The sequence below is a fragment of the Corylus avellana genome, chromosome 7 (assembly GCF_965113065.1).
Source record: "Corylus avellana chromosome 7, dhCorAvel1.hap1.2, whole genome shotgun sequence".
In the NCBI taxonomy this organism is placed as follows: Eukaryota; Viridiplantae; Streptophyta; class Magnoliopsida; order Fagales; family Betulaceae; genus Corylus; species Corylus avellana.
In genome coordinates, this window is record NC_142496.1 from 6,569,320 (window position 1) to 6,583,343 (window position 14,024).

At 32.1% G+C, this 14,024-nt stretch overlaps 1 protein-coding gene across 1 annotated transcript; it reads right to left on the reverse strand.

The window, feature by feature from the left end:
• Window positions 1-1,698: 1,698 nt before the first annotated feature.
• LOC132184278 (myb transcription factor 42-like) lies at window positions 1,699-3,188 on the reverse strand. Its single transcript, XM_059597846.2, has 3 exons — window positions 2,931-3,188; window positions 2,654-2,783; window positions 1,699-2,229 (listed from the first exon to the last, which is right to left on the reverse strand). The coding sequence occupies exons 1-3, from the start codon at window positions 3,058-3,060 to the stop codon at window positions 1,935-1,937; spliced, it is 555 nt and encodes a 184-aa protein (XP_059453829.2). The 5' UTR covers window positions 3,061-3,188; the 3' UTR covers window positions 1,699-1,934.
• Between the last annotated feature and the right edge of the window lie 10,836 nt (window positions 3,189-14,024).

The following is a 14,024-nucleotide window of genomic DNA, read 5'->3' on the forward strand; positions in this document are numbered from 1 at the left end:
AATCAGTAACATTGATAGAAAATCTAGTAGGGACACATTGATAGACTTCTTGATCTACTAATTCTTATAGAATCTTGGCTTGCATTTTAAGCCACGGATACCTCAAAGAGGAATAATACTTGGCCGTATTTAATGCAGCTTTTTTGACATTATCTAATTTGAAAAAATTATAAAATAAATGAATTTTTAATTTCATTTCTTTTAATTGAAGGAAGAAGATGACTGAAAAATAGGTTCAATTAATTAAACCAGTTGCGGGTCATTGAAGCAATGAGATGCCATCAGGCAATTAATCTCCTAATTATTATTTTGGCGTCCCAAGATTCATCCTCGAGTCCCTAATTACACATTTTTATATTTGATTAATTAGCTCTTGTCCTGTAAAACCCACTCCATTTTTCCCGTTTCTAATCACTGTACACGGTGTACGTAATGGAATAATCAGTCCCCACCAGGCCAGTGGGGAAGAAATTTATAAAAATAAAAAATAAAAAATAAAAAGATCTTAGATTATATATGGTACATTTGGGCCAGGTTGGAAGCATACCAGCCATATGGACAGGAAGGACAGCTTAATTCACAGTAAATATATTAATAATTAATTTGTTGCATATTGTGTCAGTGTTTGTGTCTTTGGAAGAAGATTAACTTTTTGTTCTTAGCATACAAATTAAAGGGGGATAATTACGAACTACTGAAGACCAACTGTCAACTGCAGCAAATGATCAACACAAGCAAGAAATCAATTCCAATTGCAAAGACACATATTTCTTATTTCTGACTAAAAGTAGTTTACAACTATAAAGTAAAGCCATTAGTACTACGTTTGTCAGCGCTATCAGTCCAAGATGAACAATCAATTTAGAAATTTTCTAAAATCATTTATAAAAGTAAGTTTCACCTAATAAATAAGTAATATGATACTTAACACTCATAAGTATATTCATAAACCATTCAGTACTCTATGTAGAGGCTACTCATTTTTTCAATATATGATCTATGTGTTACAATTTCTCCCCTCCCTCCTCCCCCACCAAAAAACAAAAAAAAAAACGAAAACACTTGACTTCCTCGTTAAGGTCACATGATGCAGTACTACTTCAATATCACATGGTGTTACAACCTGGTTCTGATACCATTTATAATGACCCAAGAAAAATGCTAGTTATATATGTACTATCACATCAAAATAACTAATCAATTTGGAGATTCTCTAGATTACTTATGAAACTCAATTTCACCTAGTAAATAAACAATGTGTGACTTAATTAGCACCTATGGCTGTCTTTATAAATCAGCCACTCTATATGGTCTACTCATCTTTCTAATATGGGGATAAAGTGTTTCAATCTCTTTCCTTAAACCCCTGATGTAATTGTCAAGGCTAAATCATGCAGTACTGAGAGTATCATGCACATAGCATTACTAGGTGAGTATGGTACCATTTGTAACAATTCAGAAAATGTGATAGCCACATCTATACTATCACTCTAAAATAACTAGTAAAGTTACAATTAGAGTAACTTAAAATCATTTATAAAGCTCAGTCTCACTTAGTAAAGAACCAATGTTAGACTTAATTAGCGCTTTCCCTAGGTTATTACAGTCATAAATGAATTGTCATCCTAAAAGCATTTGCCATTAGTAGCACTAAGAACGAAGCGAAGCGGGTATATATATATATATTTCCTGCCAAAATTCTTCATGTGAAACATTTAATATGTCACATTTGGGAATAAATATCACCAAATATTACTGACTAATACCTCATACTAGATTGGATTAGTGTTGCAGTCCATTTTCTGCTGCAAAAAATTCAAAATTTGTTTGTGCTACATATTCCTTCTAACTTGCGCACAAAAAAAAAAAAAAAAAATTACTTCTTCACATAAAGACAAAAAGACAACGTCTGTTGCAAAAATAACTTCTTCACATTAATTCACAAGTGGAAGGCCTATAGTGAGATCAAGATTCAGGTCAGGTAAGCTGCTTGTGTTGCTCTCTGCAGGGTCACTTGTAGAATTCAAGGCCTGAGAGTTTGAATTCACTGCTTTATATGTATGATTATTATTTGGCACAAAAGATTTGCTTGGTAGGGTGAGCTGTCCCAAGCGATGGTTGTTGGGATCCATCCCCAGCTGAACTAGTTTTCTTTTAAGGTGAGTGTTCCAGTAATTCTTCACTTCATTGTCTGTCCGGCCCGGCAATCTCCCAGCTATCAATGACCACCTAAACCGACCAATTTCATACATAAACATCAGTAAATATATATGTGTGTGTGGATAATATATAAATCAAAGAGAATTAATACACATATATGAATGGTTTTATCTTCTTTAATTTTCGTTTAACTAGGAAGACGTTAAACCAATAATTAAGTAATTAAATTTACCTATTCCTATCAACTTAAGCTTTTGGGATAAATAATAATTTAACATGGTATCAGAGTCAAAGGGATAAACAGTAATTTAATAGAAGTAGGTGACAGTAAAAATTAGTCATTAATTTTTCACTACAACTATGTTATCTCAGTTGTAATATTGCAGTCATATATATAGCGGTCTATTAAATATATATATATATATATAGGATTATTCTTTTGGAAGTTTTTAGAAGTATATATCGAGATGATATATGAGAAAAGAAGTTGCACCTGTTTCCAAGAAGCGCATGGAGTTTGACGATGAGGTCCTCTTCATCTTCACCAAAGTTGCCACGTTTAAGGTCTGGCCTTAGGTAATTTACCCATCTCAATCGACAACTTTTGCCACAACGAAGCAAGCCTGAAATAAGAACATCGTTAAATTAATCCACCATTTAACATATTATTTAATTGGACTCTTCAAACAAGAAGAAGAAGAAGAAGAAGAAGAAGAAGATCGAAGAATAAGAAAAAGACATTTTGTTTTAGATGATGACGCCATATATACCTGCAGCTTCAGGGAGAGAACGCCAGCAACCCTCTCCATGTTTTTGGATATAATCCATGAGCTTCTGGTCTTCTTGCTTCGACCATGCCCCTTTGTTTGTCTCTTTCTTCTCACAACAAGGTTTCCTCATTGAAGTTTGCTATGAAACAATATTACAGGTAGAGATGGATAGAGAGTTGACAAACCCTAAAAAGAAAGAGAGAGAGAGGGAGAAAGGGAGAAAGTCTCTTCAAAGGAAGCACCTTTAAAGTGAATGATGAGTAAATATAATAACACTTTGCCCGGCTGGTGTTTGACTTTTAGTTAGCCGTAAACCCCATCACCTATCATAGGGTTGGTATGACCATGCCTGCAACCGATTCAAACCCAAATATAGCGGCTTTAATTCTATGTATCTATCAACTCTTAATGCCAGCACCCTTCACATTTTCTTGGAATTATTTCATTATATTAAATTTGATGCCTCACGAGAGGATTTATGAATTTAGTGTACGGTTTACATTTCAATGACAAATTATGTACATGTCATTTAATTTTGACCCACGCCGGCGGGCAGGATTTTTTTTCACAAAACATATAATAAAAATAAAGAGTTTATTTGGGATTGCGTTTGAAAAATAGAATTTTTAAGTCAAAAAGTACTTTTGGGCAAATACTCATTTTGGCCAGTTTGAGAGGTTTAAAAGTGCTTTTAACACTCAAAAAGTCTGTTTGAAGAAAAAAAAAAAAAAAGTATTCGTTTGGTAAAAAAATTAAAAGCGCTTTTAAGAGTCTAAAAAGCTTAAAAATTGCCAAAAAGTACTTTTGGCAAAAGCTTAAAAATAAAGGTTTTGCCCAAAAACTTTTTTTGACTTAAAAGTTATATTTCTCAAACGCAATTCCAAACAAGCCCTTAAGCTTTTGCCAAAGTGAGTTTTTGCAATTTTAAGGTTTTTTAGACCTTTAAAAGCGCTTTTAATTTTTTTACCAAACGAGTACTTTTTTTTTTCAAACACAATCTCAAACAGGTCCAAAGTCTATGTTGAACATCTCATTGGCCAACAATGACGTTTGAAAGAGTCTTACAAACCCTTGAGTCGAATGAAAATATAAATTTTCATTGATTTCTAATCTATCTTTATTGGAGTTCAAAAATACAAAATAACATTTAAATAAACACCGACAAAATAATAATTTTTAAAATATATATATATATATATATATATATAAAATTAAATACTAATAACCTAAACAAAACTAATAATTGAAATAAAATTAAAAGAGCCAATTATTTATTTATTTTTTATTCTGCATTACCTTTATCTCTAAGCAAAATCTTTCTTCATTTTATATATTTCCTTTTCTTTTTCCTATTTTTGCATGCAAAATCATGATTGGTTGATATTTGATTCTATGTGTTAGGCTCAATACTCACTCACGTGTTTGCCCCGTTGACTGTTAGATCCATGCATGGATAGTCCTACCACCGTCAAGGCCGGGCTTATCCATAGATGCACACGTGTAACAAGAACCACAATCAGCAACCCTACCTTCCACTTTTTCCCCATTTTCATCTGTCTTGCATGTAGCCTTTCAGCCTTAAATCTACTGAAGATGGGAAAAAGGATATATATATATATATATATATATATATATATATATATATGTGTGTGTATATGTGTGAGTGATTAAATTTACCTTTTTTTATCAGCTTAAGTTTTTGAGACAATTGGTAATTGTTAATATGTTATCAGAGTCAATGGCCCTAAATCGAACCTTGACTCCGTCAAATCACCCCATTTAAATTAAATATTTCACATGTTGAATCTCACCTATTAAAATGGAGTTTGAGCCTACACATGAGGGGGAGTGTTAAAGTAATGATTAAGTGATTAAATTTACCTATTTCTATCAACTTAAACTTTTGGGACAATCGATAATTTAACAATATATATATATACTTAGACCTTAAAAGAATAGAACCCAAAAGGATAAAAGAAAAAGAAATAATGATAAATGGTATTCTATTTCTTTGTCTTACTCCTAACCAGCATTTCATCAGACCACTTGGCTTTCCACCTTATTCATATTACATCGTATTTGGCGGTCGTAGGTATCAAGGACATCTTTTTTTATGTGATGAATGTTAAGGAAGTTGCCTTTTAATCAGAAAGTTCCAAAGGAAAAAGCTCCTTCACTTCAGTCACTGAGCTTAATTAATTTACACACACATAGAGGAAAAAGAGATAAAAAAACAAATAGGTAAATCCAGCCTTCTTCATTGGTTTTCACAATTATGTATACTTTATTACCACAGAGAAGAAAAAAAAAACCACTACTTTATAATTGCACGAACCAGTGGGGTAAAAAAATAAGTAAAATATATATTTTATAATTTATCAATCAGGCAAAGCAAAAGGCTCCCTGCTAAACCCCTGAAGAGAGAACAACGTTAACACAACCGCACCAAGTCGGTCAACTACATAATACATCTAACCAAACAAAACAACACGTACAAGAAAAAACGACGAACCAAACTCATCATGGCACAAACAAAGTCAGGTGAAAAATATATTCTGATCACCAAAGTCCCACCATCCAATCAACCATATATGTACGTATAGGGAGGGACTGATGGGCATTTGACAAATAGTTAATCTGCATTCTCATCCACAAGATATAAGGTCACACTGGCAGCATTTCGGCCGACAAATACCAAATCCCTAGCTACACACAAAAACTCGACATACACATCAAATTCGCCATCAAATAAATGTTAGGTTATGTGAAGTCTAGTTTGTACCGACTCGATTTGACATTGGAATTTAGGGTTTAGGCGTAAACATTTATTAGCGACGACTTAGAGTGGCCGCTAATGAGTTGTCATTAGCGGCAACTTTGAAAGTCGCCGATATTTAGCTTTACCGTCAGATTACTACCAACCACCAAAAAGCGGCCGCGTGTTGCCAGTATTTGCAAATAGCGGCAACTTTTTGCTTATTAGCGGTGACTTTGGGTCGCCGCTAATGACCATAATTTTTGTAGTAGAAGCACTACAATTCAAATGGGATTCTTTTTAGGCCTAGTTCATGGAGGCTTGGGCCAATATCTCGGGAAAAAAAATTGACCCGTTTTGGTGTTTTGACCCAGTTGGAGGTCATATATATAATCACTTCTAACTTTTGGGTGTTGTACGAATGTAATTGATGCCTCCTATATTCTTTTCTCAATAAATAGTGAAACTTAACCCTTAGTGGTGAACTAAGCAAATCTTTGTGTTTGAGATTATTTGTTTTTGTGTTCTTCTTATTTTTACATCTTACTCATTCTGGGAATAAGATAGATTTCGTAACAATTAATGCCAAGAAAATATAAATATTTTGGCAATTAGACATATAAAAGATTTCCCGTGAAATTTCTAAATAACCACCGGACGATATCCTCCCACGGGAGGTTGCACTTGTCACAAAGTGTCAAATGTTCAAGGTTACCCCTCACACCAGTACTCTATTCCCCTCAAATTAAAACTTAGCACAGGCTATATTTTTCCAATATAGTATCCGTTTGGTTTAGCAGTTTCAAAACGTGCGACTTTAAAAAAAAAAAAAAAAAAAATTAAAACACAATTTTACAAATGCAATCAAGCGTTTGGCAAGACAATGTATGTTATTGCCCTCCTTTCCAACTGCATGTCAACCATTCTTTGGTCCGGTCCAAATCACAGTACAACTCTCGAGATTCTATGTAATGTTGTGTAACTTCAAGTGGGGCTTCGGTGTTAAAAAACCTCAGAATTATGTCTGGTACTCCTTTTGTCCAATTAAGGAGCATGGCAGTCTGGATATGAGGACGTGTGGAAGAGAAGAGAGCGGAAGCAGATTGATAAAGCGATAAGACTACATCTTGTATTGAATTATATAGACGAAATAGTGTTATCATAGTAACTGTACGTTTATAGAGAGGTTATGAGTAGTAAACAAGTAAAATTAATTTTAAATAAAGAAGAGAATAAACTCTACAAAGAAATATAAAATATTCTTTTATATTTTAACATCTTCTTTAAACTCAAGATGTAAGCTTTGATCGAATTTGGAAAATGAAAGGTCGACCGGTGTCCATTTTTTCACGTAAGACCAATAGAAATCAGCCACGTGTATCTAATAGCCGTCCATTTGCGCCACACGTGCACTTCATATCCTTGTCAAGCTGTCATGTCTGCACATTATGCCCAAAAACAATTTAATAAAATAAATAAATTAAAAAAGAGACTGACATTTTAGCATTGCAAGATAATTATTAGATAAAAACGTAGTTAATTTATAGTGTTACATTTAAAAATGGAGGATGGCCGGGGACCCGCTTCTTACTTTTCTTTAAAATAAAAATAAAAATTTGGCATGTGTTCTAAGAGGAAAATAGGGCATCTAATTACTTTAAGAAAAATGGAGTCAAAATGCATGGAAACAATCTAAGCTCTTTTCAACCAGCCCTACCTAATGTCCTTTGTTAAGTACTAGGCTTGACCCCATTATACCACCATCCAAAAACTTCATTTTCTCTTTCCTCTTCGTTATATATCAATCTTGATGCACTATGTATGTTATTCATTTTATATATGGTAAGTTACAAGCGTTACTCACATAAACATCAACACATTATTTAAATAAATAGACAATTTTATTCATATTTGAAGCATTCAAAATCTACCAATCGAATATATATATATATATATATATATATATATATATATATATATATATATATAACTGAGGTGAAACTTTCCTTAAACTTTCAAATTAACTATGATCAACTTCCATTTAAAGTGGTGGTTCAGTGGTCTAAAGAAAATTTTCAAAGTAATTAGGTACATATTAGGGCATGTGTTTGAATCATGCAGTGAGAATCTTCATGCCTGATTAGTGTAAACTATTATAAGTCTCACTGATGACCTGATGTGCGGTTCCTAGCGTTTAAACCCTTCATATGCGGTTTCCAGCGGGCAAGTGCTACTATGGTCATGTTCAGGTAAAGTAGTTACTCTTGTCGCCTCCTCCTACCTTTTTTAATTTTTAATTTTATTTTTTTAAAAAGAAAAAACATGATCAACTTGTGGGAGGAGAGAGATTTGGAAGAGAGAACACTATCTCCAATTGTGACTCACATGCAGTTGCAAACTTGGCTTTTTTTTTCTAAAGATTAAAAAAAGTAAGTGTTAAAATATAAATTAAATTCTTAAATTCATTCTGATCAACTTAAACTTTTGGGAAAAATGATTATTATAAAGTATTAAAGCAAAAGTCTTAAGATTAAACTTTGTTTCTATCATTCATCTCTAGTTTCAGTTAAATATTTCACATGTTGTACTTCATTTATTCAGGGTTTGAGCTCACATGTAAGTGAAAGCTTTAAAATTTGAATTAAATGATTAAATTCATAGATTCCTAACCGCTTAAGCTTTTCCTTAAAACAAATACTGATTTAACAAACAGCATTCATACCTAATTAAGGCCAGCAATCAATTGATTATTGTATAAACTTCCACTAGTAGATATGCTTCCACTAATAGACAGCTGAAAGTTGAAAGTTTTCTTAGTTTATCAAAAGTATTAAGATTTGAATATATATATATATATATATATATATATATATATATATATATATATATATATATAAAAGATGAGTTATATATTTGCAACCCACACCCTAGCTAGGTTTTGAATGGAGGAGAAGGCAGGAGCAAGATAGCAAGATGGTAGAGAAAGAGTTGACTGTTAGATGCGTGAGTGATATGCAGATTTCATTTTCACGTGCAGCCCGATCGAGAAATGGAGCTGCTCTCATAAACCTTTTTACGAGCGTACGAATTTGATCGGTTTCCATGGTCGGTGGAAAGTGGGGGGACTAACTGATAAAAGCAGTCAGTTTGGTCAACGGTGAGGGACCAGTGTAACCGTCCTTTTCTTTCTTTCTTTTTTTCTTTTTTTTTTCCTCTCTGTTTTGTTTTAATATTAAACAAAATTATGATGATTTGAAAACCGTAAAATGTTTTCCTTTCAGAAAATATTTTTTGAAGTTTGAATTATACAGAAAATGAGCGATGACAAAAACTAGCTAGCAATCTTCTGTACGTGGTAGACAGAGGTTTGGCAAACTCTGACGATTTAAGAAATAGAAGCTCAAACTCGAAAAATTGTTTACAGTTTAAAAAAAGAAAACCATTTTACGGAAAGTAAATGAGTTTTTTTGGTCGAATTGAAAATGTTTTCAGTTGGACTATTATTTTTCTAAAAAATACAAAAAAAATATTTTTTTTAAATCATTTTGCGCCAAAACAAACGGAACCTAAGTATAATAACCTCTCTTGTATTTTTGAGTTTTTCTTTCTCCTTTTTTTTTTTAGTTGAATAATTTATAAAAGAACGGTAATGTACGTGAGATAATGGTTTGTGAAAAACACTTGTTTAGGTCTCAAGATTGATGCTAACCATTTGAATTCGAATAGGTCAATGTATTTAAATTTTCATGTCTTGCTTTCTTTTGCTTTTTTAAAGCAAATAATTGCATTTGAATTCGAATAGGTCAATGGTTTGTGAAAAAAAGCGGTTATTGCAATTTCTTTTGCTTTTTTAAAGCAAATAATTGGCCATCGTTGTATATGTTGCTTTCCAATAATCTACGAAAACAAAGGGGCTTTCCTTTCTGTGTTTTTTTCCTCAATTGATGGTTAAAGACAGCAGGAAAGGCCCCCTTCCCCTCTCCATTTCTTCCTCCCCAAGCATTTTTATTTTGTTGTCAGAGACAACTACTGACAGCGAGGAGCAAGAAAACAACACAAGAAAGCTAGATGGTCTAACCCAGACACGAAAACCAAAAGGAAAAAAATAATAGCACCGGGAGCCCTACAACAGCCCACTGCGCCGCCCTATCGATCAAACCTATTTCCCTCTTATTTGAATAAAAAATAAAAAATAAAAAATACGTATTTCTCTCTCTCTCTCTCTGTAGATATTAAAAGATGTCAATTATTTTCGCCTTCTTTGGCTCTCGATCTCTTCTCCATTATTTTCTATGCTTTTTTATTTAATGAGTAGCAATATATATATGGGAAAAAAATACACTTTACTCTCTAAACTATCTATCTATTTATATTTTTAATTCCAATATTTAAAAAGTGACATTTTTTCTAAAATGCCTCCATCTCAAGTTTTTTTTTTAAAAAAAAAATTAAATTAAATTAAAATTAAGGGGTGGCCGGGCACCCCTTAATTTTTAAATGTTTTTAAAAAATTATAATAATTTTTTATATCTAACCTGTGATGGGAGCATTTTGAAGAAAAAAAAAAGTTAAAATGGTCGAATTGCAATAATTTGAAAGTTTGGGGAGTAAAGTGTTATTTTTTAAACATTGGAGTTAAAAGTACAAATAAGTAGATAGTTCAGGGGGGTAAAATGTATTTTCCCCTATATATAACTATATAACAATGCTCAAGCATTTATGGTTGGAATCCTAATAATTTTAGGGTTGGAAATTCTAATCCCTTCTTAGGTGTAGGATTGTGTACATCAACTTAATTTGGATTATAAGTCATGTTATCTTTCTATTTGTAAACCCTAGCTAGCTAGTGTACTTTTCTTCCTAGGAATAAAATTTGAGTAATTCTAAATACTTAATTTCCATTCCACTTTCATCTTGTTGGGCTATATGTGGAAGTGCCAATTAATCATTAATTTTTTTTTTTTACTTTATTAGTTAAATGCTAATCTAAGGGCTGATGTGCAGTGTCACGTCAGCCCATGGACAGAAGTTGAGTATGTCAATGGACTTATTTATATACTCACACTAAAGGTAGTTTGAGATTTTATAAATGAGTAATGCTAAAAAGAAGACTTATATATGTTTTTATTTTGTCCTTTCAAAGATGAAGTAGATTTTAAAATTACAATTAAATTTAAAATTAAATTTTAATTCAATAATAATTTTAAAAATTATATCACCTTTAGAGGGACGAGGTCCAAAACAAAATTCTTAATTCTATAATTACTCTTTATAAAGATAGAGGCTAATCATTGTACTTTTTTTTTTAGCACTAGTAAAGAAAAAAACATCATCGGTACTAGCTGTCAGTAGAAATAGACGATCTTGTCAAATGACATTAATTAAGTTCTTATGTTTTGATTCATACTTCTTTGTTTATGGTTTGGAAAAAGTATACATACTATTTCAAATTAACAATCAATTTGCAATGTTTCTCAAACTAAAAATTGCATCACTATCCTACAAACAACCCAAAATTTGCAATGTACCTCTTTTGCCTAGCAAAAAAGGACAAAAATGCCCTTTAAATTTGTTCAACAAGACAAAAATACTCCTAGAAATTTAATTAAAAAAAAATGAAAAATAGCAGTGGGTCTGCTACCACTTTAAAAAAAACATATATATATAATGGTATTTTGTTATTTTGAAGACATCGCAAATTTTTGGTAGTTTGAAGAGTTACAAATTTGTAAGGGGAACATTGCAAATTCTAATTCTTATGCTCCCGAGTCCTGGCCCCGGCCCCTCCCTCTCTCTCTCTCTACTAATATAAAACGGTAACAAGAAAGCAAGAATAAAGAGTACACGGCAAGGACTACCCTTTGTAATTTTTCATTTTCCCATTTGCCCTTATTTGTATAGTTAAAACAAAAAAAAAATGCATATATCTTGTGTGTGAATATGACATATATATATATCTTATGGCTGAAATTAAACCTACTTTTTTGAGGTAACAATTTTGTCACTGTCATTGCATGCATGCCACATATCCAGCCTAAGATGTTATATATGTCTATCAACGATCGTATAACGTTAGCTGTTTATGATCAAGAGGGTTGAACAAATAAAAATCTTTTAAGAAAATCAAAAAAACTACGTCGTATATATATCTCTGATCGATCATTCCTTCAACAATTACGACAAAAAAAAAAAAAAAAAAAAAAAAATTAACGTTGTTCCTTGAGTGCCCTCGCCCTATATATATACTGAAATTTTACTGTCTTAATTAACGTAGATTTAATTTCTTGTTATAATAACATTCTGTGCAAGACTGATTGTTACCACAGAATCATCACAACTGGGTCAAAATAAACATGTGTCCAAGAGAGTTATTAGTAAGATTTGGGAAATCCCTAGTCAAGAATATTAATACTACTGGCTCTTCCTTTTGAAAGATTCAAGGCGGAATGGAGTTTAGAATTTAAATTTAAATTTTATATATAGGATATTCTTGCTAGCTAGGAAACTAACCAGCTTCAAATTTATAAAAATAAATAAATAAATAAATGCAATATGGTTAAGTGGATGAACTCACTAGCCTCCATTACCACTAAGTTAAACAATAAGCTACTACTTTTGTCTTGTTATATCATGATACATTGAATAAATGCCCATGGAATAAGGTTTTTTTCTTTGTTTTTGAATTATAATCACCGCTGGTTCTAAAAGTGCAAATTACTGTTGGAAATGGAATTATTTATTTTGTTACGAAAAAATACACATATTTTCCTTAAAATATCACCTAATTGTCAATGTCTTTCTCTAAATTACCAATTGTGCCCGTGTTCCACTAATGGCAAAAACACATTTCACAAATTAAAAAAAAAAAAAAAATTAGGGTCATTTGTTGTCTTTTTGGCAGTCTTTGGGGACATTATATAATGTACATTTTTTTAGTTGTTTAGAGGGGACATTGACACAATTAGTAATTTAGGAAGACATTATATATCAATTATGAGGTAGTAGTTTGAGGAAAGTATGTGTATTATTTCCATTTTGTTACCTATAAACTAGCTAGTATGCCTCATCACTCACCAGTCACTTTTTGACACAACCCGCAAACTCGACGTGAACCCAACATAAAATTATAATCGGTTTTTATAGAGTTAAAGAGTTTAACCCACATGACATGCGAAGTCAACACGAACCCGACATGGAATTAGTACTAAATTAGGGTTGAAAGGTCACGTACACCCGTTTAAAGTTGACCTACATACATAATCTTATGCTTAAACCTCGACACGACACAAGCCAATTGTACCAGAACACATGTCACCCCTAGCATCCACAAGATATATATATATATGGTGGGCCAAAATGAAATTAGAAGTCGAAGAAACCTACGACTTTGTGCTTTCTTGTAGATGACACAGACTCCACTGGCCATGGGTGGTGCTTATTGGTGAAGACATGCAGTAGGTGTATATATATACAGCTACCAGAACACATGAGTTAATGCCCTATTTAGAAAATTCAGACAAGGCAAAGGTGAGCAGGAAACTGTGGTTCCTAGCTAGTTGCAAATTCCACTATGTTCCAAAATAAGCAGTCACCCCTTGAAGATTAGGTAGGTGGTGGTGGTGAGACATTTAATTTGTTGGAAAATAAAAATGGTGTAAAAATTGTTGGCAGTTACTGGTACGTCCAAAGAGTTAGTTATAAGCGTCGAAGCATGTGCAACTAACTCCTTTGCAAACGAGGAATCATCATGCACCTAAATTAAGCACTGAATGTTTGGTCATCAGTTTAATTTCATTATAGTCAACATATGCGTCTATTAACGTACGTACGTTATCCAACCTCTCATTTCAATTTATTTGTCATCCCAAACAACTAATGCTTGCCAGAAAACCATCACCATGGAATCTTAATAAATAAATAAATTAATTAATTAATTAATTCAAATTCAAAGAACAGATTTGGAGGCCACATTTAATATTTTCATTCCATTTGGTAACTTTTGAATTAATGTTATTTTATAATTTGATAAAGACATGTCAACTGTTTTCATCTTTAGAAAATTTTAAATCATTATCTTTAATTTATTAGACGTCTTTCCACTAATAGATTTATTAACTTTGTATTATAGCCTGTTTGGGATTGCACTTGAGAAATAAAGTTTTTAAGTCAAAAAATGTTTTTTGGCAAAAGCTTCATTTTTAAGCTTTTGTCAAAAGTGCGTTTTGACCATTTTTAGAGTAAAAAAGTTTAAAAAAAAACAAACAAACAAACAAACAAACAAACAATTTTTTTTAAGCTCTCTAACACGATCTCAAACATGCCCATAATATCTTTTTTTT

Coding starts and splice junctions, on each gene's coding strand:
- LOC132184278 (XM_059597846.2), bottom strand. CDS start 3,060: ATGAGGAAACCTTGTTGTGAGAAGAAAGAGACAAACAAAGGGGCATGG. Junction 2,784..2,930: donor TTCTCTCCCTGAAGCTGCAG/GTATATATGGCG, acceptor TTCTTATTTCAG/GCTTGCTTCGTTGTGGCAAA. Junction 2,230..2,653: donor CATGCGCTTCTTGGAAACAG/GTGCAACTTCTT, acceptor TGGTCGGTTTAG/GTGGTCATTGATAGCTGGGA.